Source organism: Coffea eugenioides, chromosome 6 (assembly GCF_003713205.1).
Source record: "Coffea eugenioides isolate CCC68of chromosome 6, Ceug_1.0, whole genome shotgun sequence".
Classification (NCBI taxonomy): Eukaryota; Viridiplantae; Streptophyta; class Magnoliopsida; order Gentianales; family Rubiaceae; genus Coffea; species Coffea eugenioides.
The window spans coordinates 6,603,808-6,626,802 of NC_040040.1; the positions used below are offsets into that span (position 1 = coordinate 6,603,808).

The following is a 22,995-nucleotide window of genomic DNA, read 5'->3' on the forward strand; positions in this document are numbered from 1 at the left end:
GCACTATGAGGGCAAGGACGGAAGGTTAGAAGGAAAATAGTGTAGCGTGACTCTAATTTTGGGACAATGAAAAAGGTGAAATATGACATTAACAATGGGACGGAGGGAGTATATATTTAGTTATTACGATTTTACTCTTTTAGACTTGAAAGTTATATAAATTATCAAAATTATTCTTTTAGTCAAATCAAGTGCTCGACTATATGTTTGTACTCGCAAGAAAATCAAGTATAATCAAATCAATTTTGAATTTTCGAATCATCCTTTGAATTAGAGTACGAAGTCTACTAGTCGCTCCAGCTCCTGTCATCATCGCAAATTTTTGTCGCCACCTGTCATCCGCAGCCCAACCCAGTCGAACCCCATCGGACGGGACAACACCAGTAGTGGGTCTCGTCTGGCCTTTACAGAAATAGCTCGTAGAAAATGGAGTAGCAAAAAAGAATTTCTGTTTCTCTTTATTTTTAAAAAAGAACAATTAAGGAAAATCATCATCGTCAATCAATCAACCAAACCTTCCTTCTGGAAAATACCGCCCCGCATTCCCTTTCTTCTCTGCTGCTGCTACTACTAAACTACTTTAGTAGTAGTGGGACTGTGGGAGTAGTAAAATTGCTTTGCTTCATCTCTCTCTCTCTCTCTCTCTAGAAGTGTTTGTGTGCCTACGTAGGAAAGAGGGAGAGAGTTGTTTGTATTATGAGCCGTAGCCTTGGAAGCTTGAAACGACTGCGTATTCCACCCCAACTCGAAGCTTTTAACTTCTCTCTCTACCACCGCTCCACTTCCTTCTTCTCCCTCCTCTCGTCTCTCTCCCCATTCCGCCTTCTCAAACGCCTTTTCTTCAAAACCCTCCGCTACTTCTCCGTCTCTTTCCACCGCATGGATTCCTCCTTTTTATTCTCCCTCTCTTCCCCCTCCCCTTCTTTCGCCGACGACGTTTTGTCTTCCGATTACTCCTCTCCTTCCTCCTCCCCTGAACCCCTCTTCTTAGTTCCCCTCAGGTACTTTTTTCTTCACTTCGCTCCCGCCGCCGCCGCCTCCTCCTCCTTTTCTTACTTTTTTTTCTTTTACTATTTGACTCTTTTTTTTTATGTAGGTGGTGGACTGACGCGAATGCGGCGTTGTATGGCGGCGGTGGCGGCTGTGGGGAGAATAAGGGAGTTTTGTATAATGTGACGTCGCGTTTGAGTAATAAGGAGCTTGAGATGGATGATTTCTTGTCGGAGGTGGAGTCCGAGATTGTCCTTGACATGACGAGAGTTGGGGAGACCGGCACCGCCCAAGGAGAGGGCGTTTCTGGCAGCTGCAGCGGCACCAGTGATCTTAGTCTTGCTTTGATTTCTGAATGGATGTTCTTGAGAGGTTTTAGATGGTGAAATACTTATTTAATTTCACTCTCTTTAGGTCTTTTGCATGCTTTTGCAGTTACTTTTCTTCTGTATTTTGCCACTCCCGAATTAATCATGGATGAATTTACTGAGTTGCCATAACTAATTATCATTAGTAACCGACAAAGGCTTCTTTAAAGCCATCAGAAATCCGTGTAGTAATAAATGTCCCTGTAAAAATCTTGACGGTTCTTTAATCGTTCGTGAGTAGAATATTAGTATGAGAGCGGCATAAACCTCACCTTTAGAAAGTGAGTAAATAAATTGACTTCCGATTTCTTGATATATCTGTAATCTGACGATGTCCGTTTTCAAAAAGTTGTGTGTTTGGACTAGTGTCAGTCATGAGGAAATTCATGTACCGTACCATTGACGTTTTATCTGTTTCATTCTTCCTTGTAGGCATAATGATACTAAGGATGTGGGAGCTTTTTTAGCGGCAGCAGATATTATACAGGACTTGTTCTCTTTACAAATCCGACTTTCCTTTTCGTGCAAAACAGATTCACTCATAATAAGGATAAACCGAAAGGTTTCAAGACAATCCTCCTTTTCCTCCTTTTCCTTGGCATCTCTCTACCCTGTTAAGTTGTGATTGTTGCCCTCTTGTTAGTAGTTCATTGCCAACTAGTGATTGAACTTCAATTCTGGTCAAGCATAAAAGAAATTTGATTAAAGTTCTTGAGAGCTGAGTTACTGATCTACTTGCGCAGAAAGAGACGGAGAGAAGTACAAGCCCGGTTCATGTATTGTGCTTTATGAATATGTAAATTGGCTTAGGATCTAGAGAATGGGTATAGCGTTGATTTGTCGCATTAATTCTAATTGCCACAATATTAAAGTATTAACAACCATAACTACATAGAATTCAATTATTTCATATTCTAAGAGCAAAATGAGGGTTAGGGTTTCTCTCACTTTTGGCATAGCACGCTGCACTGGAGGCTCGCACGATTTGCTCTTAGCTCAGTTATACATTGTGCCCCAGATAATTGCATCATTCTGCCTATTTGTGACAGCTCTATCTGTGATGGCTCTCGGCTGCATAAATCATTAATAATTGTCTGGGAAAATCATATTGTTTCTACATTGTGTTTCTATCTGCAATTTGAATTTTTTAGTGTTTCAACAGTAAGATAGTGTTCCATGGAGCTTAAGCTTTCAAATTCTGGGATTTCTAAATGGTAAAGATATAGCACTGTTCTTTAATGAGAATTTATGTTCAGCCAACCAACAAATTAAATGGTTTGCTACTTAGTTTACGTGATAGTAAGTGTGAAAGTCTATCTTGTAGGAAGTTGTCTTCCTCTGTTAATTACCATAAATTTATTACCTTTCTGCCACTTGGTTAAGAACTTTCTTAGTTTGCTTTGTAAAAGTTTATGAATAATATGTTCATATGTGCAAAAAGCGCATGAAGGGACTGAACGAAAGCTTGATTTTCAGTTGTAAGGGGATAGTCTCATGCTTTAGAAGAGCAACGTGATTAGTATGATTTGTCTCATGCTTTTGGATCTCTTCCATATGCAGATAGTACAAACTGATTTGTCTTGGTGGTTTCTTGCTTTCTTTATCTGACAAGTTTTCCATACATTTTCAAGGACAACGAGCTTAGAGATTTTGATCGAGCTTGCAGTATTTTTTGTGTTGATTCCGGCATGGTAAGTTGAGTAACGTTTTAGTAGCCCACATCGTGCTCCATCTCCTTTTTTGTATAAGAAAGAAAGGAAAAACTGGAGACAAATTGATCTCTTTCATCTGTTGTGCAGTTGGAAATTTGGGACTTTTCCGGACAGACAAACCAGTTTTTCATGGATGACAGGAAGCTACTCAGTGATTTTGATCAGCCTCGTCAGGAGGTAAGTAGATACTTACTTCTCTTCTTTATTTGTAATCATTGTAAGCCTTATATGGCCTACATCCTAGTTGACTAAATGTGAAAATGTTGATCTACATGATCCTAATTCTTAGAGACATGAGTATGTACAATCAAGTTGACTCTTTTCTTAAAATTGCCATTGAATGCATAGAATATGAAACAGCAAAATGCAGATATGCTTGTGTCACTGTGAATTTCATTTTTCTTTTTGGGTTGTTCTGTGGATTGGAGTTTTGATTAGGTACACTTCTAGTTTCCAGAAGAAATAAAGCCCATACGATTACTGATTTGGTATTGGTTTTCTTCAATGTTTGCGTATAGGCTTCTTAGTGATTATATCGGACGGCATTGGAATGGATAGTCTACCATTAACATTTTGAATTACTTTTCACACGGGACATTTAGCTGTTAAGAGGAGTGTTTTATTTACTTGATCATAATAATTCAAAACATTATATTAGTTGTGATTATTTGTTTTATGGAGTTGATGGCTTATTTAACATGTTATACTTCGCATAGATTTGACTTTTAACTGTATATTCCTTTTCATTCTATGGAATTGCTTATTACAGATGATTTTGGAGTTGCAAGTTTATGGGGTTGCTGAGGCTAGAGACAATAAAAGAGAGAAAATGATTACTGACCAATGCAAGATTGAAGCTCCTCCTATCAGTGGTACAATGACGATGAATGGGAGTATGGATGATGAGCTATTCTCCAGATTCAAGCAGTCGCCTCCCCTTGATGGTAGCTATAGTAATGCTTGTGCTTTGGGCTTGACTGGATTATATAATCTGGGGAACACTTGTTTTATGAACAGTGCCCTCCAGTGTCTTGTGCATACAAGGGAGCTGGTTGATTATTTCCTTGGAGACTTCCGAAAAGATCTTAATTTCGAAAATCCTTTAGGCATGAATGTAAGTATTAATGATGTTTTACATTTTCTTTTTGGTTTTCTTGTACCTTTTTTAATCTCCAGTAAAGTTGTTTAAACTCGCTTTCTCTCATAAATGTGTCCACATTGATCAAGTTTTTACTAATTTGGACCACTTCATCAGGGTAAGCTAGCATTAACTTTTGGAGAATTGTTGAGGAAGCTATGGGCTCCAGGAGCAACACCAGTGGCTCCAAGGATATTTAAGTCTGTGATTGCTGGTTTTGCTCCTCAGTTCGGCGGATATAGTCAGCATGATGCTCAAGTCAGTGAAGAATGTGTATTGTTTTTAAGGTTTTCTTTTTCCATGCAATTTTCTATTCCACAGTAACATTCATAAAAGGGAGTTCTGTAGTTTTGTGGATGTCATAGATGCCATTTTGTACAGTATTAAAAATCAATCATGGAAAATGTTGCATTATTTGTCTACTGCCATGTAGGAGTTTCTTGCTTTTTTGTTGGATGGGCTTCATGAAGATCTCGATCGTGTAAAGCATAAGCCTTATGTTGAAGTGAAGGATGTAGATGGACACTTAGATGAAGAAGTTGCAGATGAACATTGGCGGAATCATCTTGCTCGCAATGACTCTATCATTGTTGATCTGTGCCAAGTGAGCATTCCTCATCTGTTACCAATGTCTTTGATGACCCATGCCGTTATCTTTGCATGTTTTAACTTTTAAGTGCATCCAACTTTACAAACATTCTTGTTTTACGATGAATTTTAATGGGCTCACATTTTTGTGATAATGTAGATGAAAGACAGAGTCTTTTAGGAAGATTTACCTCATCAAAGGAGTGGCACTATAATTTGCTAATTCGCTTATGTGAGTAATTAATTTTGTTTATTGTGTTGTAGGGTCAGTACCGGTCAACATTGGTTTGCCCTGTTTGCAAGAAGTTATCCATTACATTTGATCCATTTATGTACCTGTCATTACCACTTCCTTCTACAACAATGAGAAAAATGACTTTGACTATTTTCAGCACCGATGGTATCACTTTGCCTTTGCCAGTCACAGTTGCCGTGCCCAGAGATGGGACTTTGAGTGATCTGGTTGAGGCCTTGAGTGTGGCTTGCTGTTTACGAGATGATGAGACACTGTTAATTGCTGAGGTAACTTTTTCAAAGTATAGTTGATTAATTGGTGCTTTTCTATCTATCATGTATTCCGGCTGAGTTGGCAACCCAAGCTTTCTTTACCAGTTCGATTCTACTATTTATGATTTTACTCTGCAAATATCTTGTGTAATCCATAGCATAAAGCTGGATAAAACCATTAACAAGCCACGGGCAATGGTAGTTATATTGTCTGACCTTATTGTTCTTTTCAACTTTGTAAATCAAGCTGAATATTACACGATTAGGCTGTTCCTTTTGCTCCATTATTATAGTTCACTTGACCTTAAGCATCTAATTCGAAGAACCTCAAATGTCTTTCATTCAAATTATTCATGGTGAAATTAACATGTCTAGGATATTGTTGGCCCGCCCATCATGTTGCTTGTATGATTTTGTGAAATGGAGAATTTACACCTTGACATGTGGGGTCATCTGCAGGTATTTGATGGTAGCGTTCTTGGTTATCTAGAGGAGCCATCTGGTAAAATAGACCTGATTAGAGATCAGGCTCATCTTGTCGCTTATAGAATGCTGAAAGAAAGTCAAAGATCTCCTTTGTTCGTGTTCCGACATCTACGTGAAGAAAAGTAAGTGTTGGCAGCTTTCATCCAATCTCTGTTACTGTTGCTGGAATCAGCTCTAGCTTCCAAGGTTGCTGTCTTTTGAAAATTCTATGTTTCTGAGAATGTTTTTCCACGATGTGATAGCTGTCAGTTTTTCTTTTAAGTCTGTGGCCAAATTCTTGTTTGTCTGATCTCTCTCTCTCTCTTCCTGGCAAGCACTTATCACACGGCATATGGTATTGTACTATATTTGTGAGTTAAGCAGCCAGTACTTATAATAGTAACATCCATTGTCAAATTTACTTGTTGCTTCCTCAACAATTCTTCACAAGTGTTAGGTGGCTGAATTCATTTGTTTTGTCCCCTTGAAAGTAGAGCATTTATTTTTCAAAAATCAAAGACAGTCTGAACTTTTATGTGTCTTGTTGGATGATTTATTCGTTCATGCACTTTGTAGGTTCCAAAAGGTTAAGGATTTAATTTATATGAAGAGATCTAATGAGCTTGCGTTTTGAGTTTTGAGCTTGGTGATAATTTCAGGAAAGCATATTTGGCACTGATTTGTTAGCTTTCCACCTTTACTTAAGACTTATCATGGCGGTGGGGATGGGGGATGGACGTATAAACTTCTGGACTAATCTGTATCTTCTATAACATGTTTGATTCAGGTCAGAATTTACTGGATACATATATTGCAAGAAATTTGGTGTGCCCCTCCTGTCAAGGGTATCTAATTTTTCTGAAGGATCTGAGATACGCAAAGAATTCCTAAAGCTGCTTAACCCATTTGTAATGCCTGCAGAAGAATTGTCAAATGACTATGATTGTAAAGGGATTGACACTAATGGAGATGGTAAGATAGAGTCAATTCTGGATGAAGATGCAGACATAGAGCCTGAATCTGAGATTGACAGCTGTGACTTTCAGTTTTATCTGAATGAATCTTGTTGGAAAGAGTATAAGATAGAAATGAATAACCCGAGGCCAATATCAGTGTCTTCTGGCATTGTGAATGTGTTTGTTTCCTGGCCCAAAAAAATGCTGGAAGTGTATGACACTTCCCTTATGAGTGTTTTACCAGAAGTCCATAAATCTACACTCTTCTCAAGAAAGTATCAGGAATCTGTTTCCCTATATAAATGCCTTGACGCCTTCTTGAAGGAGGAACCACTTGGACCAGAAGACATGTGGTGCGTGTCTTGAGTTTCTTTTGCTTTATGTATTCAACTTGCAAATGTGATGCTATTGTTAGCATTTTTGCTTGTAGACTTTTTTGATAGCTCATACAAAGTAAAACTGTATTAGCTCTACTTTCTCATGAGCAATGTTTCCCATTCCCTGCAGAAATTGCTTTTTTTGGTCTCACTGCCTTGTGGTATTGTCAACTTATTTAGGTACTGTCCCAGTTGCAAAACTCACAGGCAAGCCAGCAAAAAGTTAGATCTGTGGCGCTTGCCAGAGATACTGGTTATTCATTTAAAGAGGTTCTCATACAACCGATATTTCAGAAACAAGCTAGAAACATTTGTTGACTTTCCTATAAATGATTTTGATCTATCAAATTACATGGCTCACAAAAATATCCATATGTCGCACCATTACATGCTTTATGCTGTAAGTAATCACCAAGGTGGCATGGGGAGTGGTCATTATACTGCATTCATTCAAGTAAGTTCTTTTCGGCTTTCTTTAATTACGTTCTTTTTTGTAGATAAGCTGTGGGGTGATTGATCTCACCTTGAGACTTCTGAAAGACGTTACAAAAACAACCTTTGAATTAAGGATGCTGTAAAAATTTCAAGTTACCTTCTTCAAGGAAATAGATGAGGGAGATCATTGGAATTGAATCTTAGAATTAACTTGACAAAGGTTTCTGATGTAACAAGGAATTTAGAAATGGTGATTAGTATTGTTTGGGAAACAAGAACGTCTCTGGTCTCTATTTTTAATTGGACATTTTCCCTAGGATTTAGAGGTCTTGTGTTCAAATCCCTCCCCACTTATTAAATCCCACCCCTCTCTGCTTGTTTTTGGGGGGGGGGGGGGGAGTCTCTGGTCTTTATGACATAGAGATGTCTGCATGACTAACCTAAATGATGTGTTTTCTCTTTGTATCCCACTAGCAAAGGGACTTGATGAAAAGATATCAAGTTGGATGTCATATTTATTAGTTAGAACTGAAGATGCAGTTCGTGTCCATTCTATGTGGTTTTCATAACCTTTTATACATAATTACTGGATATCAAGTGTTGCACAGAAGCTGTGGGATTTTTTTTTTTTGGTTGAAGACATATTCTGTTGATGTAAAATCCAGTGTCTCATCTTTCTTTTCTATGCTGAATGAGTTATTTTGAACTGGATACGTCTTCATCAACCTCCCCTCTTCTGTCTTACCGACTGTGAATATTTTGACCTCCGCTTGAGTTTATTTGTCTTTTAGTTGGAAGGACTAGATCCTTTTCTCTTAATAATAATAGCATGCATTTACTCTTTGATAAGAACGAGAGTTTAGTTTGGATTAAAGGCTCTGTTAAAAGTTGATCTTTACTTTCTAATTCGGTACATCATAGCAAGAACATTAAATGCTTGTTTAATAACACTCCTAATATAAAAGCCATCATAAGATTGTATAGTTATTACTTTTGATATTGAAGTTATGCATAGAAATAATGCTTCTTCCCTGGTTCAGAGGTTAGCCTTCTTGGGGGTCCATATTCAGGAAACCTATAGAGAGAGGTGTTTTATTCACATCAACAGATAGAATAGATTGACTTGTGGGTGGAACAATAATGGATTTGTTGAAAACGTCAGTAAACGGCAGATGTTATCGTCAGTAAATAGTTGAGAACTTTGATAAAGAACTGTTACTTGATTTTTCTGTCCTTTTGCTGACAATTGCATTCTTTCATCTATGTTCAGTTCTTATTTGATGCTTTCTCTGCTTAAATATTTCTTTTTCATTTTTTATTCAGTCGTTGTTTCTTCATATTTTGGAGTTGGAATCCTTTGGCTTCTAGGAGGCATAGTTTAGTTTTGTGCGCATTTTCCTATAGTTGAACTCATTTGATCATTAAAACATGTTCACCTTCTCTAGCTTGAATTTCTGGTTTAAAAAAAAAAAACTTTTATATCCCAAGTGGTCAATCCTTCGTCGAAAGAATATCCAAAATACTTATTATCCCAGTTGGAATTTTTGTTGCTTGATGCAGCATGGGCAAAATAGGTGGTACGAATTTGATGACAGCAATGTTTTCCATATTAGCGAGGAGCAGATAAAGACATCATCTGCTTATGTTCTCTTCTACAGGAGAATTTCAGATACTGTACATAATAATGTCCATTAATTATATGGTTGGAAAACTGGATAGTGAGACATATTCAAGCATCGTACCTCAGGTTTGCTGCCAGCCTCTAGGTTTCCAAGTTCATTTGGGGCAAATTGGAGGAGCTCAGCAATGTAACCATTGTACATATGCCAACAAAATTTTTACTTGTTTAAGAGGTGATTCCTCCAGAAATATGTCTGTACATCATCCTTACCTGTTTCTGGTGGGAAGATCGTCAGGGAGCGACGTAGTGTTAACATTCCTGTCGAAATTGATTATACTTTTGAATCCTTGTCTTTATGGAGCTCAGTATTCCTCTTTTGTTTTCGTGCTTACCTGTTTACTGAAACATTTATGGCGTAATTATTTTTTTTCAGTGAGATGCCTTGTTACATAGGTGGTACCTTCTACTCGCAATCTTTCCCACCACCCAAACCAACCCAACCCAACCCAACCCTCCCGTGTTGTAATTATCTATTCTACAACATCTTATATGTGCTATCATCCATGGTTGTTTATGTAATTGCTTGCTGTTTTGCTCATCGGTTTTACTTTTTGGAGCCGCAGCTGCAGTTTAACAATGCAAACTTGCACATACAATTCGATGTGTTGGGAGTTTATGCTCTTACCTCTATTGCATGGAATTTGTTTACTTAGTGCTCTGTGGTACAAAAATGTATGCCTCCTGCTCCTCCTGTTTTAAAATTTTTTTGTTTTTTGGGTGGTTCTATTGTCCTATACCCAGCTTGGAAGTTGAAAGCTAGCTCTCTGGAGTTCTAGCCCTGTTAATTGTGAGTTGAGTTCACCAACGTAGGGAATAAATGGGCTTGTACTTAATGGGTTATGCCTTTTTTAGCGTATTATTGGAATCTTTTACATAATTATGGTTTCATGATGAGACGTATTATATCAATCAGTTGTTTCGCGCATCCATTTCTCTATAAATAGGGGAAATCTTTGTCATTTTTTCACATTTACTTTCTTTCGCTTTCAAAATTTTTTCACCTTTCTGCTATCAGTTAGGGCGTCGAACAACCAGTTCACGTCGAGTTTGGGAAGATTGATTCTATCCTTGTCCGAGATGAGGTGGATAAAATAGTTCAAACCTATTCCATCCTTTCCTAATTTGAAGCTCGGGCTGCTCTTCCCTCCGAGGTTGATTGCCAACCTCTGTAAGGCTATGTCGCAGTCTATAAAAATCAATTCATAGCTGGTTTTCGACCCTACAATCTTACTTGTTCAACATTAATTGGTCTACACTATAAATATTGGGGGTTGAAAAAATGAAAACGAGTCGCCTAATCCTTTGGTTTTGACAAAAAAAAAACAAAAAAAATCCTTTGGTTTTAAGCGCCCTAGAATCCAGATACATTTGACCCCCAAAAAATAATAATAATAATTACTTCTGACAAACCCAATCACCGAGTCATGGGTCGATAGGAATTGGGTGTGTAATTCTTTTTTGGGTTAACGACACTTTGCGCTCATGAACTATAGTAATAGTCTCATTTTGTCCCCCTGAATAAAAAAAATATATACACGTTATCTCCTATCCTATTAAATGTTAGACCCTCAAAGTATGTGAAAATTTTACTTCCAACTTTGCCCTTACTTTGCCCCCTTCAACCAAGAAAATGTACACTTTGTTTCAATAATTAGCAACTATATATATATATATCTATATATATTATATTGAACTGATGAGAATGTTACAGTATGATTATAACACTTAAAACTAACATACTTTACACTAAAATATTATTGATGAAAAATGCCATATATATATATAGTTCTTTAAAATAAACTTTCTATATAATTACTTTATTGTCAATGTTTCCTTGCAATGTATTTTTTAAGTTTTCTTCAAGATAGAATTAAAAATTCCATAGTAAAAAATGTACTGTAAATAATCTCATCTGCCATAATATTTTTTGAAATATGTAAAATAAACTTTAAAATCTTTAACCTCAAAAAGAAAATGAGTTATGTAAAAATTTAATAAATTTGATATCAACAAAATACGTATACCCTTTCTTACTCTTAAAACAAATATTGTAATTTAAAAAAATATTTATATCTTTTAGATTAATTAAGTAAAAGTACGTAATTGTTATTTTTTATGTATAAACTTATATTGACAAGTGCTTTTAAATTTTGTGTTCATAATGTTTTGTCATTGTGTTTTGTTAATGTCAAATTTATTAAATTCTTACATAACTCATTTTCTTTTATTCTTTGAGGTAAAAGATTTTAAAGTTAATTTTAAATATTTCAAAATATATTATGGCATACAAAATTATTCATAGTACATTTTTAACTATAAATGTTTTTAATTCCATCTAGAGAAAAATTTACAAAAATTATATTGTAAAGAAATGTTATAGAAAGCTTATTTTGAAGAACTATATATATGATACTTTTCATCAATAATGCTTTAGCCTAACATATGTTATTTTAAAATATTAAAATTATATTATAACTTTCCTACTGGTTCAATATATTATATATAGAGTTGCTAACTATTAAAGCAAAGTGTACCTTTTTTTTTTTTTTTTTTTTACTAAAGGGAGAAACAAAGTGTGAATAATACTAAGGGCAAAGTTGAAAAAAAATTTTAAAAAAAAAAAAAAGTTGAAAGAAAATTTTCACACATTTTTAAGGTGTAACATTAACTTGGATAGGAGAGCAAAGTGTGTGTGTGTGTCTATATATATAAAAAAAAAAAATTTCACAGGGCAAAGTGTGACTACGCCTATGGTTCATGGGGATCCAAATGTTATTAACCCTTTCTTCTTTTCCCCCGGCTTTGTGGAATTTAGTGTAGGAGGAATAACAAAACAGGCAAAAGCTATTGGTAGTGGTTTCTGAACTGTAGATAATCTAGGCGGCGCTGCCGTGTTCAGCTCAGTCGGTTTCTTGACTGATGACGTCATCACCCAGCATTTGTAAGTGATTATCTGGTTTTGCTTAATATATGCTAATTCTGTGTGCATGTAACTCGCTATTTTTTTTTTTTTGGCGTTCTTTCTTTGTCTTTTAAATTTTGCAGTGTTTGCTGAAGAAAGTTTACAGCCGAAAAGCTTTTGGTTTTTCTATTTTATATTTTTATCTATTGATAATTTTTCTTAAGATGGTTGGGTTGCTTGTTTCATCCCTGAGGTATTTATCCTTGGACATTGGTATATTTTTACTTGTTTTTTGTGTAGTTCCTTTATCTGCAAGAAGCAAAAGAAATTTGTGAATAGACAAGAGGGGTGTGGCCGAAAATGTTAGTTTTTTTTCCTTATCTGATTGAAGGTTGATTTGATGATTTCTCGACTCATTGATGCAGTGCAAAAAGGTTTTTAAAAAATCAAATATTAATGCTTTAATTCTTGATACTAATTCTATGTTGTTAATATTGGCTTTGAATACATATCTAATTTAATTTTGTTGGCGTCAAGACAGTCTACCTTAATTGCTTTTCATTGCCATGCATTCCAATCAGCTGCAGATACAGATCATAAGGTGTTAATAATGGGAGACAAGCTTGTACTCAGAGGTTTAAAGTTCCACGGGTATCACGGGGTGAAGCAAGAAGAAAGGAAGCTTGGCCAGAAGTTCTTGATAGATGTGGATGCCTGGACTGATCTGCGAGCAGCTGGTACTTCTGATCACCTCTCAGATACTATAAGTTATACTGCCATATATGCGTAAGTCATAAACCCCAATTTTCTTCATTTATCTCCCATTTGAGGGGCAAAAATCTTAACAGAATTTAAGAATTGGGACTTGATTGTTTTGCTTTTGGTTGCCTGTGTTTCATAGATCTTTTGCCTACCAATATTTTTCTCCATTGTTGGGTGACCATGTTCACGTGATTCAAACATCTTCCTGGCAGGATATTATAAATGCCAAACTAAACTGCTTGCAAAAGCGAGTATGGGTAGGATCTGCTTCTTGTTCTTTGACAATTGAAGAATAACTCAGAATGAGAAATATCACTCGTCTAATTTGGAATGCTTTGCTGTCTAAACAGAGCAGCAGACTCCCTTGTACCTTGCACTTTTTCTTATATTTGAAGCTCAGGTTGTTCAGCCTGACATCGGTTCCTTGAAAGTCAGAGAGCAGGGCTACTTAATTAAAAAGAAAGAGTGAAAAAGGCAGGAGGATTTATTGAATTTCGACACTTAAGTAGGAGTATGTCTATACTATATTTGAGCTCCTCTCTTGTATAATGTTGGAATAGCAGAGCGAAAATGGTTAATCTAAAGCCCATGGCTTTTTAAACAAGTTAAAAGCAAAATTTGTCTCGAGACATCAGACCTACCTTTGTCTAAATCCCTATCCTACTGGAATAACTTAATCCATACATGGTCTTCCCCTATGAGGTTCTACAAAAAGCTTCTTTAGTAGATGGATGACGATATTGTGATCTGAAAATTTCATGACAACTAGTTTCTTCAAAGGATATTCAGTGGTTGCAATGCATCAACTGCATTTATGTTATTGATGCAGTGTGTGAATTTTGTTGATACATCTAGATGAAAAGGATATTCTGTGAAATCTTTGACGCACCTGCCCTCTAGCTTCTACCCATTTTTCCTTCTGGGTCGACCTGCCAAAGTATAAATTCGGAGAAAAGCATTTAATATAAGTTATCTTTTGAACCTTGCTTTGCCATTCATTATGTCTACTGAGATTTAGTTACAATTCACACTGTTGGCAATGATGTCTAGATCAGAATTCTCTTCCACTTGTCAAACAAATAAATGTCAGTAGTTTGTTAGTAAGCTACAGCTTCTTTATAATTTGAACTGGTTGATTGGCAGCATTGTCAAAGAAGTTGTAGAAGGACCACCAAAAAATCTCTTGGAATCTGTGGCTCAACTCATTGCATCTACAACCCTGTCCAAGTATCCTCAGATTTCTGCAGTTCGTGTGCAGGTCGGAAAGCCACATGTTGCTGTTCATGGTCCGGTAGACTACTTGGGTGTTGAGATCATACGGTACAGAAGTTCTGATTTATAGAGTATTGTCACCTGACCTCATTTCTTGTATCAATATAGGAAGTTATAGCCACTCTTGAGTTGGCAAATATGTTTTCGATTTAATAGCTGTTCATTTCACCTATTATTCATGCTACAACTATTATTATTGTTATTGTTATTATTTTTTGGTAATATCCAATGCTATAGCTACTTTCGGCAATGTGGCGTAGGGATTTTGGTAGCCGTTTCCACGGGCTTTAATTTGGCTGTGTCTCTCGCCTGAATCTACCAAAGGTGTTACAATGTTTGCGGTGATCATAGTAAATGTTTAGTTGCCAAGAAATTTATTCATGGAATATTGGTTGATTACTACTCTCAGTCTCAAAAACCAGTCCAGAGTAGAGTTGCAAACGAATCCAACTTGTGAGCCAATAGCAGTTCGAGTCAAGCTCGATTAATATCGAATTCAAACTCGAATTCAAATTTAAAAATACTAAACTCGTTAACTTGTAATTAGCTCGCGAGCTTAATATTATATATATATATATATATATATATTTTTATTTTAATATTAAAATTACACATATATATATTCTTAATATTTTATTATTATTAAAAAATGATTATTTTATTTATTTTTAGAAATAAAAATAATTATTTTTTTTATTTTTTAAAAATAAAATAACTATTTTCCGTTGAGGCTCAACTTGATTAAATCAAAATTTAACTCGATTTGGCTTATTTGCACCCATTGTCCAGAGGAGCAGGGTGCTCTTAGCTCAGTCTGAGTTCTCCACGACTAGCATATCATGCAAGCTGTTGCAACCCCTGTCCATATAAGAAACTGACTCTTGGCTCGGTCTGAGTTCTCCACGAATAGCACATCATGCAAGTTGTTGCAACCACCGTCCATATAAGAAACTGACACTTCCAATGGGTTGCAGTTCCTAACCACGAGTGGGCAACTAATGCAACAGAAGAAAAGTCTGTCGCCGTTCCAGTTAACTCAAGCTGCAAACCAGTCATTTCAAGTAAACATTCAAAAACAAACAAGCCTTGCAATGTAGAATAGCGAGATTCATGTTCTAACACTTTTTTTTTTGGAAGCTAAAATGCATTAATACTACAACTCTAGATGTCAATACGCGGAGAAGGAAGCAGTCGATAATTGGCGTTCCTTATGCTTGGGTCTCCTATATAACACCTAAGCTTTCAACCAAAATTGAAAAACTGGAATCTGGTCAAGCTGCCATCGCATCTGATGCAGCGTCTTTTGATTTGCTTTTGCGGCTCCATATGGGAGTGGTCTCAATAAGCTGATGAGGCACAAGCCTTTTTTCTCGTTTAGTAAGTTTGCGGAAATTGTGAACTCTCAACTTGGCTATCTCAGCTTCCTCCTCCGGGGTAATCTCTCTCAGAACCACCGTCAGTCTACATTCTGGTCTTACTTTTACCCCACATCTTCCTTTAGCATGGTAGGATACCCTTTTTCGATAGAATCCCTTTCCCACAAATGCCTCAGCTGCAGGGAAGTATGATACCACAAATAAAAAAGGGTACACATAAGAACTGCACAGACAGACAATTTATGACCAAAGGTTACCAACAAGTAGACGATCCGGATCTAATCCATGATTATGAGTTGCATTTGCCCGTGCTGAATGAATGACCTGGGAAGCAACACTGTGATATCAGCAGTGGTACAGCAATATGTTACTTTTCCAGAAGTAATGGGCATATCTTTCAAGGACCATCGATTGTATTCTTAAGAAGTATTGGATGTTTACAAATACAAAGGAACCCCTTTGAACAACTGCCAGTGCATGTTTTTATTTAGACCTTGCAGCTTTCAGAGTTCTTACCAGAGAAGTGAAGCATCGGATTTTCGGATGCAAGACACCCTCAACATAATAGGGCCAAAAGAATATGCAATCAGAATAGATGCAACTGACTTCCAACCACTCTACCTCAAACACTAACAGAAACATAACCTGTCTCTGGCGTAACAGAGAACAGACCACAGAAATTTCATGGAAAATTATTTGCTACAAATCATCCAAAAAATGCTGACAGTTAAATCACCTGATAGACTGTCTTAGAAGCTCTCTTAACTGTTACTTGTAGCTGCAATAAAGCATCTTCAACACGCATACCACGGACTAATGCAGCAACCAAGTTCACCTTCTTAGGACTCTGAAACCAGTAACTACGTCAATGTTAGAAAAAGAGCAGTCAATATTTAAATCAGATCTAGAGAAGCAAAAAGGAATCAAAGCCCCATTAAGGTTGCAACAAATAATACCGATGACCATTTTGTTCCAACGCTATAGGAGAACACAGTAGGATGTTCTTTTTCTCATCTTTATTGTGTGGAAAAAAGCCAGAATTTCCAACAGATTACTTAGGATGACTACTTATGAGGACCAAAACTAATATTACAGAAAGTACTCAAGAAATCCTAATTCTCTCAAAGAAAGAGACAAAGGGAAAAAAATATCTCGCAAAGAACAATGCCTTCTGACCTGAGTCAGCAAGAAGTCTGGAATAAAAGAAAACAAGAGTAAAATGAGAAAGTAACAGAAAACAATCCTAAAAAAGAACAAACAGATAAAATGGAGATAACATAGAATAAACAGATGAACTGTTCAAATATCTACCAGCTCAACTGCAGGTTCTCCTTCGTTTCCCCCCACCCAGCAAGAAATAGAATTTCAATGAATCGGGAGTTCAAATGATTTGTTAGAATACAGCGTTCAGGGACTTGTTGCAGCAACCATAGACTTAGACTATTATCTAAATGTGTAAAAGAAAATCTGCAAACCCATATTGTTAACACATTTGACGGGCCAACTTACTACCATCCAACTTTCTCACACTTAAAATACAGTGCCTATCATACCTGTTTTATTCCCTTTAAAACTGCTTGTACTTTTGAAGGTTTAGAAACTGGTTTCTCAGGTTCAGCCTTTCCACCGCTCAAAGCTAAAGCTGGAGTTAGTGGAGATGAAATTGGAGTTTCATTAGAAGAGTCTGCAAGTAGCTTTCTCGTACTGGTAAATCCCTGCCGCGTTAAAAGTTTGCAACATCTCAAAGATCAACGATTAATGCATGGAAGATTTGAAGCCACTCAACTAAATGGTTAAGCACCAAGAAGCATAAAGATATAACACAGTCAGTATGAAAATTTCAATCCAAAGTAGATCAACACTGTAGCGAAACACATTATGATGGAAGGAAATTCTGCCCAACCAGCTTAGGAGAAGTCTTGTCTGCCAGCAGAAAGCTTGCAGATCAAGATAAGGAAATAGACTTTCTTCTTTTACATATAAAGGGGAATAAAATTCTAATAATTGTTGTTGTCTCATCTTATAATCCTTTCTTGCCAAACATATTTTAATGTATTTATTTTGCTTGTCTTTAGTTTCTCATTCTTCAGTGACCTGACTAAAAAAATAGCAACTAGATGACAGATTACAATCCAAACACCAACACATTCTTCATCAAAGGAGAAAAAGCAGTTACCAATTGCTGGACATAGTGATATAAAGGTCTTGTTGTGCAATGAAAATGCGAACTCCACAGTATGTTTCTATGAGCCGCCTCACCTGCTAAAAGCTTTTTCTCTCAGTCATACAATTTGAAAGACATATAAAGACTACTCAGACAGTAAATTTTACAACATATTGTGATAATCTGATACCCAACATCTTAGTCTTGGAACAGAGAGGAGATGCATTACATTTTTTGGGAAAAAAAAGGAATTTTTCAGCATTGCCAACCAAAAAAAAGCCTTGTACGACTATTTATGGTCAAAGTCAATGCATCTATCAGTATCAGGTTTCCACAAGAAACTAAATAGAACTACCAAGTCCTGGGGCAGCCTTTGAATGATAAAATGAATATAAAGGAGAAAGGCGGCTCTGATCAAGTCTCCTCCCAGCTTGACGCAATAAGGACTGCAAATGGCGCTGCCAACCCACCATGCCTTAGCTTAAAAAACTCAGCAATAATGACAATTTCACCTGAATAAAACCAAGATATTCGTCAGGTAAAAAAAGAAGTAATCAAGAATCCAGAGAGGATAGCAGTCGGCATCCGTATACACTTAATGGAGTCCAAGTGTCCACTTGGAACACTTTGGATGAAACTCCAATTTGAAACAGTACTAAATATTTCCTCCCAAAAAATTAAAAATCATAAATGGGTCTTCAAATATAAGTTCAGAAAAAATTGTTGGACTAAAGTACGAAACTTTCGCATTGGCATTTCATCGAATATATTTCGTGCAGAAAATTAACACAAATCAGCAGCAATTTTCCGCATACAGATAGTTTACATTTCGTCGGAACTAAAAGTAAGTATTATTTTTTGACGATGGTCAGCTGTTGAAATTCGCTGTTCTGTAAAACCCTATCTAACCCATTACCCAGCTGTTGGGAAAAATAACAGTAACAAATGATCGACAAATCTTCAATATTCGCCAAAATTTTCCTAGAGCAAAAAATGCAGTCTAGTGAAGAAAGACAGTGAGGAAAAGCAAGTAAGCGAGAAATGGCAGTGAAGGAAAAGGAGGCGTACCAAAGAGAGACCTTAGAGAGCTGAGCAGAGCTGCAATCCTGAGGACGATCACGAAAACATTCGTTATTTGGTCGGGTACTATTTTTCACCCCTCAAAATGTCGACTGTGTTGCTGGGCTTCGTTTGGGCCTGCTGTCACTGTAATTCTTCTTCGTTTTCTTTTTCTTTTTCTTTAGGCTCAATTTGTTTGACTGCAGGGAAAAATAAAGTGACGTGAGGTGAGGAAAAAGAAAGTTAACTTTTTCACACGTGTTTGGTTAACAAGAAAATGATGCAAGAGAATACAAATTATTTTGTTTGTTTAGTTGGAAAGTCATTGAAAGAATTGGATAGTGTGTTCGTCAGTATAAAATATTCAATATTAAATCTCTTCATTTTTTGCATTATATATTTATAGAAAAACATGTAATAGATATAACATTTTGCATATTGGAAGAATTGTTTACTTCTAAATTAATCTCATTCTTTAATAATAAGGTTATATGTGTGTACAAGTTATTTCACAGATATGTAGACATAAAAAGGAGCATAGAATGTCTAGCTATAAGCCGGTTTTTTTTTAATGATAAATTCTAAGATATTCTAATTTAGGTAGAAGCTTAGAATGGAAGAAGCTTATTAGAAAGAAAGGAGTTGTAAAAAAAATTAATTAGTTGAAACTTTCCTATGACTCACTTTCCTATCAATTTAGCAAGAAAAAATTTTACAGGAAAATCAACTGTTATAAGAAATTTTTATGTGGTGAGTTCCATAAGTTTCCTAACAAATAAACATTCAAAAATTATAGGAAAGTTACTTTCCTTGACTTTTCTTTCCTTTTTTCTAGCAGCCAAAAACTATATTAGTTTTCATTTTATGGGGCCCTGAGTTGTGGGTGAGTTTATATAAATACAAAGCAAATGAATACGAAAATTATGTGGTATCTTGAATTTTTAAGATAGTGAGTGCTAGGTACTTCTCGGCTTTGGGTGGGTTGATTCAAGTAGAAACTCGTTGAAAATTGGAAGATTCTTAAGTCTATTGTTTAACTTAGAAAATAGGAGAGAATTATTATTGTTGTAATGTTACAGTGCAAATCAGAATCTAATATAATTCGATAAATTGATGAAAAATTTGAGATTTCCCAAATAAGCATAAAGAAATTTTATAAATCGTTATAACAACTATAATATGGAGCCCTTAAAAATATAAATCAATTTTCTTTAAGTGCCACACCAAATTTTTGACCTTTTCCTTTTTTTTCCCTCTCCTGAATAAATGTTGGGTCATTAGTTTTTCGAGGGCCTAAACAGATTTCAGCAGATGATAGACAGGCTAAATTGCACTGGGCCTTTGTCGGGACTCCATCGTGACAAATCCCACTCAATAAGCGAACAGTCTATTGTGAAAATTGTAATAGTAGTACGTTTGAAAAGAAGAAGCCCATGATTCTTTGTTTGATAAACGCCACAAAACCTCGATACTCTTTTCCGTTCCAAAATCTTTGTTTTACATTTCATTTTGAGATGTTTCAAGATATTTATTATGTTTAAAAAGTTAAAATTTTTTTGTTGATATCTTTTTTCAATATTATCCCTACTTTTAATCAACTTCGTGTTTCATTTAAATCCAAAATTTGAATTTTGAGGGGTTAAGATTGAAAAGAGAAATTCAAAAATTACAGTCCTCTTGCTTACCAAAAAAAAAAAACTGATAGTGAGGAGGGAGGGATGGGTTGGAGGGTACGGAGGAGAGAGTGTAAGCGAAAGTACTAGAAAAACACATTATTATTGATATAAAAAGTTGAATTCTCAAAGTGTGACTAGAATTTTGAGGAAGTAGTACAATCTTTTATTTTAATATTTTTTTCCTCAAAATAATTTCTACAAAGACAGCAATCCAATGTTATTCCACCGCTTTGACCTGCGCAAGTCTGAAGAACTCTCTCCTTTGGCGAGTCGCCACGTGCATTGGCGGATCGATCATGCTCACCAACCGCTTAAAGGTGGCGCCATAGTTATTAAATCCGGCCCGGCCCGGCGGTCGAACCGGTCAAACCAGTGGACCGGTCATTGGACCGGACCGGGTTTGGAATCAGATCGTTTGTGCAAAGAGACCGTTGACTTTGTCAGCGACCCGGCGGTCGAACCAGGTTAAACCGGAAACCCGGCCGGTTTTGGCCGGTTTTGTCACTAACCGAATTTTGTGGAAAAATTATATTGCTATTGTTGGAACTCGAACTTCGGACCTCTGCCCCAACACTACCGCCTGCTTACCACCAAACTACTTCCATATATATTGATATAGTAGCTTTATTATGATATATAAATGTTTTTTCAATTCTATCTTTTTTTCTCTAAAACAAATTTATTTGGAATCTTTTAATAAAAATTTATTACCCTCCAAACTCTATAAGTTATAAAATGAATTCCAAAAATAACATATTACATAATTCATTTAAAGACAAATATTATTTTTAATATTTTTTTACACTTAAAATTCATAAATAAGCTAGATAATTACACTAAATATAGATAAAATTTTACACTTGAAGTTTGGTATATTAATAAATAACTTTATATTTGATTGATTCTTATATGAATTAATTATTTTATAACAAATTAAATTAAATGAGCTTTTGTTATGGCATTATTTATTACAATTTATATCATATATCTTATATAAATAATTATGAAATATAATATTTAGGGAAAATGACTTGTTTCATCCTTCACATTTCGCAAAAATATTCTTTTCGTCCCTCACTTTTAAAATGAAGCAAATTCGTCCCTGACATTTAAAAATTAAAATTATTACATCCCTGAACTTAATTTTCAATCTGAGTCAAACCATTCAATAACCTAGTAATAAATTTCGAAAATAGAATTGATAGATCACTCGGTCAATTTCATCATATTCACATGACATTTATTAAACCAAAAAAATAAAAATTATAATATAAAAGGCCATTCTTTGTCTTGGAATAGTAGAGTTTTTTTTGGATAAATCTTTTCATATGCCGTTAGTATATCCGCTTGCAAATCTAAATGTGTATCATAAATATAAAATTTAGCGTTTAAATTTAAATTGAAATGATATGGCTGTACATAAAACTGTCAGTGTATACAATGATAATGTAGGAAAGATTAATCTTTCTTTTTTATGTTATAATTTTTTATTTTTTCTTTTTGGGTTCATTAAATTTTACATGAATATCAAGTTGAGTTAACCAAGTGATCTACCAATTACACTCCCAAAATTTCTAATCAGGTTGATTGGTGGTTTGATTCAGATTGAAATTTGGGTTCAGGGATGTAAGAACTTCAGTTTTTAAATGTCAAGGACGAAATTGCTTCGTTTTAAAAGTGAGGGACGAAAAGAATATTTTTGTAAAATGTGAAGGATGAAACCGATCATTTTCCCTAATATTTAAATATATGTAGTGACCCACCGGTTCAACCACTCATCCACCGGTTAAACCAGTAACCCGTTGACCCACCTCCTTCGCCGGGTTCCTTCCCGGGTTGGGTTTAATAACTATGGGTGGCGCAATGCACCGTCCATTTCCTTCTGTGTTTAGACTTTGAAGCACCCAAATCTGTCCCAACTCGCTAATCAACGCGTGTCAGCCCTCTGTATGCCACTCTCCCATCCGCGTCTGTTACCTTTAGTCCAAGCACCCATTTGCGGTCAGCATTTTGTTTTTGTTTTTTTGGGTAGAAGCGGTCAGCATTTTGTATAAGACAAAAATTTGGGTAGACTTGAGCGGATCGATGGTTCAAAATTGTCATTCCATCTCACTAATTTAAACGTTAAAGATACAATAAAGATGTGGTAAAATTTGACCAAACCAAGCCTGCCCAAGTGTTTGGCTTTGTATAAAGGGGTAATTGCAAAAACCTCCTCTGAGATTTATAATAATTGCAGCCACTTGCATTAAAGTTTGAAAATTTACAGAAACCTCACCTAAGAAATATTTTTTTTCATAATAAATGGCGATGTATGTACAAAAAGTTCAATGAATGTCCTATATTGTCCTTATTTGATTTGTAAAACAAATAAATGCATCCCCACTAGTAGGTTATTTATGAAACTAAGCAAGAAGTTCATTTAAATCATCTAATAATTGAATATAATGTATTAAGTGATATGAAATTAGAATTATTGGATAAAAAATATTTGTTTTAAAATGCTGATTTCTTTTTCCTTAACATCCGCTTGTCATTTAGGATTTGTAGAGTTGTCAAAACTATTA

At 35.6% G+C, this 22,995-nt stretch overlaps 3 protein-coding genes across 6 annotated transcripts; 2 read left to right on the forward strand and 1 right to left on the reverse strand.

The window, feature by feature from the left end:
- The first annotated feature begins 555 nt into the window (after positions 1–555).
- On the forward strand, positions 556–9,589 carry LOC113775528 (ubiquitin carboxyl-terminal hydrolase 8-like). 2 transcript variants are annotated; one of them, XM_027320449.1, is made up of 13 exons: positions 556–1,001; positions 1,097–1,372; positions 1,791–1,920; positions 2,990–3,049; positions 3,158–3,247; positions 3,840–4,184; positions 4,326–4,466; positions 4,642–4,812; positions 5,061–5,318; positions 5,763–5,911; positions 6,556–7,077; positions 7,282–7,555; positions 9,072–9,209. In XM_027320449.1, exons 1-13 carry the CDS (start codon positions 697–699, stop codon positions 9,108–9,110), a joined length of 2,760 nt encoding a protein of 919 aa, XP_027176250.1. In that variant the 5' UTR covers positions 556–696; the 3' UTR covers positions 9,111–9,209. The 2 variants fall into 2 exon arrangements, with proteins under 2 accessions (XP_027176250.1, XP_027176249.1); XM_027320448.1 differs by having other exon boundaries at positions 560–1,001; positions 9,097–9,589.
- A 2,371-nt stretch (positions 9,590–11,960) lies between these two features.
- On the forward strand, positions 11,961–14,526 carry LOC113775399 (dihydroneopterin aldolase 2-like). The gene is made up of 3 exons (XM_027320253.1): positions 11,961–12,158; positions 12,701–12,905; positions 14,025–14,526. The coding sequence occupies exons 1-3, from the start codon at positions 12,137–12,139 to the stop codon at positions 14,221–14,223; spliced, it is 426 nt and encodes a 141-aa protein (XP_027176054.1). The 5' UTR covers positions 11,961–12,136; the 3' UTR covers positions 14,224–14,526.
- A 615-nt stretch (positions 14,527–15,141) lies between these two features.
- Positions 15,142–18,865, reverse strand: LOC113774850 (39S ribosomal protein L22, mitochondrial-like). 3 transcript variants are annotated; one of them, XM_027319490.1, is made up of 7 exons: positions 18,762–18,865; positions 18,049–18,205; positions 17,706–17,788; positions 17,083–17,244; positions 16,266–16,376; positions 15,787–15,853; positions 15,142–15,705 (listed from the first exon to the last, which is right to left on the reverse strand). In XM_027319490.1, exons 2-7 carry the CDS (start codon positions 18,164–18,166, stop codon positions 15,425–15,427), a joined length of 822 nt encoding a protein of 273 aa, XP_027175291.1. In that variant the 5' UTR covers positions 18,167–18,205; positions 18,762–18,865; the 3' UTR covers positions 15,142–15,424. The 3 variants fall into 3 exon arrangements, with proteins under 3 accessions (XP_027175291.1, XP_027175289.1, XP_027175290.1); XM_027319488.1 differs by having other exon boundaries at positions 17,706–17,791; XM_027319489.1 differs by having other exon boundaries at positions 17,706–17,791; positions 18,773–18,820.
- Positions 18,866–22,995: the final 4,130 nt, after the last annotated feature.

Excerpts from the sequence above, each read along its gene's own strand:
- LOC113774850 (XM_027319488.1), bottom strand. The coding sequence starts at position 18,166 with ATGGTGGGTTGGCAGCGCCATTTGCAGTCCTTATTGCGTCAAGCTGGG. Across the intron at positions 17,792-18,048 it reads AAAGGCTGCCCCAGGACTTG|CAGGTGAGGCGGCTCATAGA; the intron begins GTAGTTCTATTT and ends AAAAGCTTTTAG. Across the intron at positions 15,854-16,265 it reads CTTCTAAGACAGTCTATCAG|GTCATTCATTCAGCACGGGC; the intron begins GTGATTTAACTG and ends GTTGCTTCCCAG.
- LOC113775528 (XM_027320448.1), top strand. The coding sequence starts at position 697 with ATGAGCCGTAGCCTTGGAAGCTTGAAACGACTGCGTATTCCACCCCAA. Across the intron at positions 3,248-3,839 it reads TTGATCAGCCTCGTCAGGAG|ATGATTTTGGAGTTGCAAGT; the intron begins GTAAGTAGATAC and ends TGCTTATTACAG. Across the intron at positions 7,556-9,096 it reads ATTATACTGCATTCATTCAA|CATGGGCAAAATAGGTGGTA; the intron begins GTAAGTTCTTTT and ends TGCTTGATGCAG.
- LOC113775399 (XM_027320253.1), top strand. The coding sequence starts at position 12,137 with ATGACGTCATCACCCAGCATTT. Across the intron at positions 12,159-12,700 it reads GACGTCATCACCCAGCATTT|CTGCAGATACAGATCATAAG; the intron begins GTAAGTGATTAT and ends CATTCCAATCAG. Across the intron at positions 12,906-14,024 it reads AGTTATACTGCCATATATGC|CATTGTCAAAGAAGTTGTAG; the intron begins GTAAGTCATAAA and ends GTTGATTGGCAG.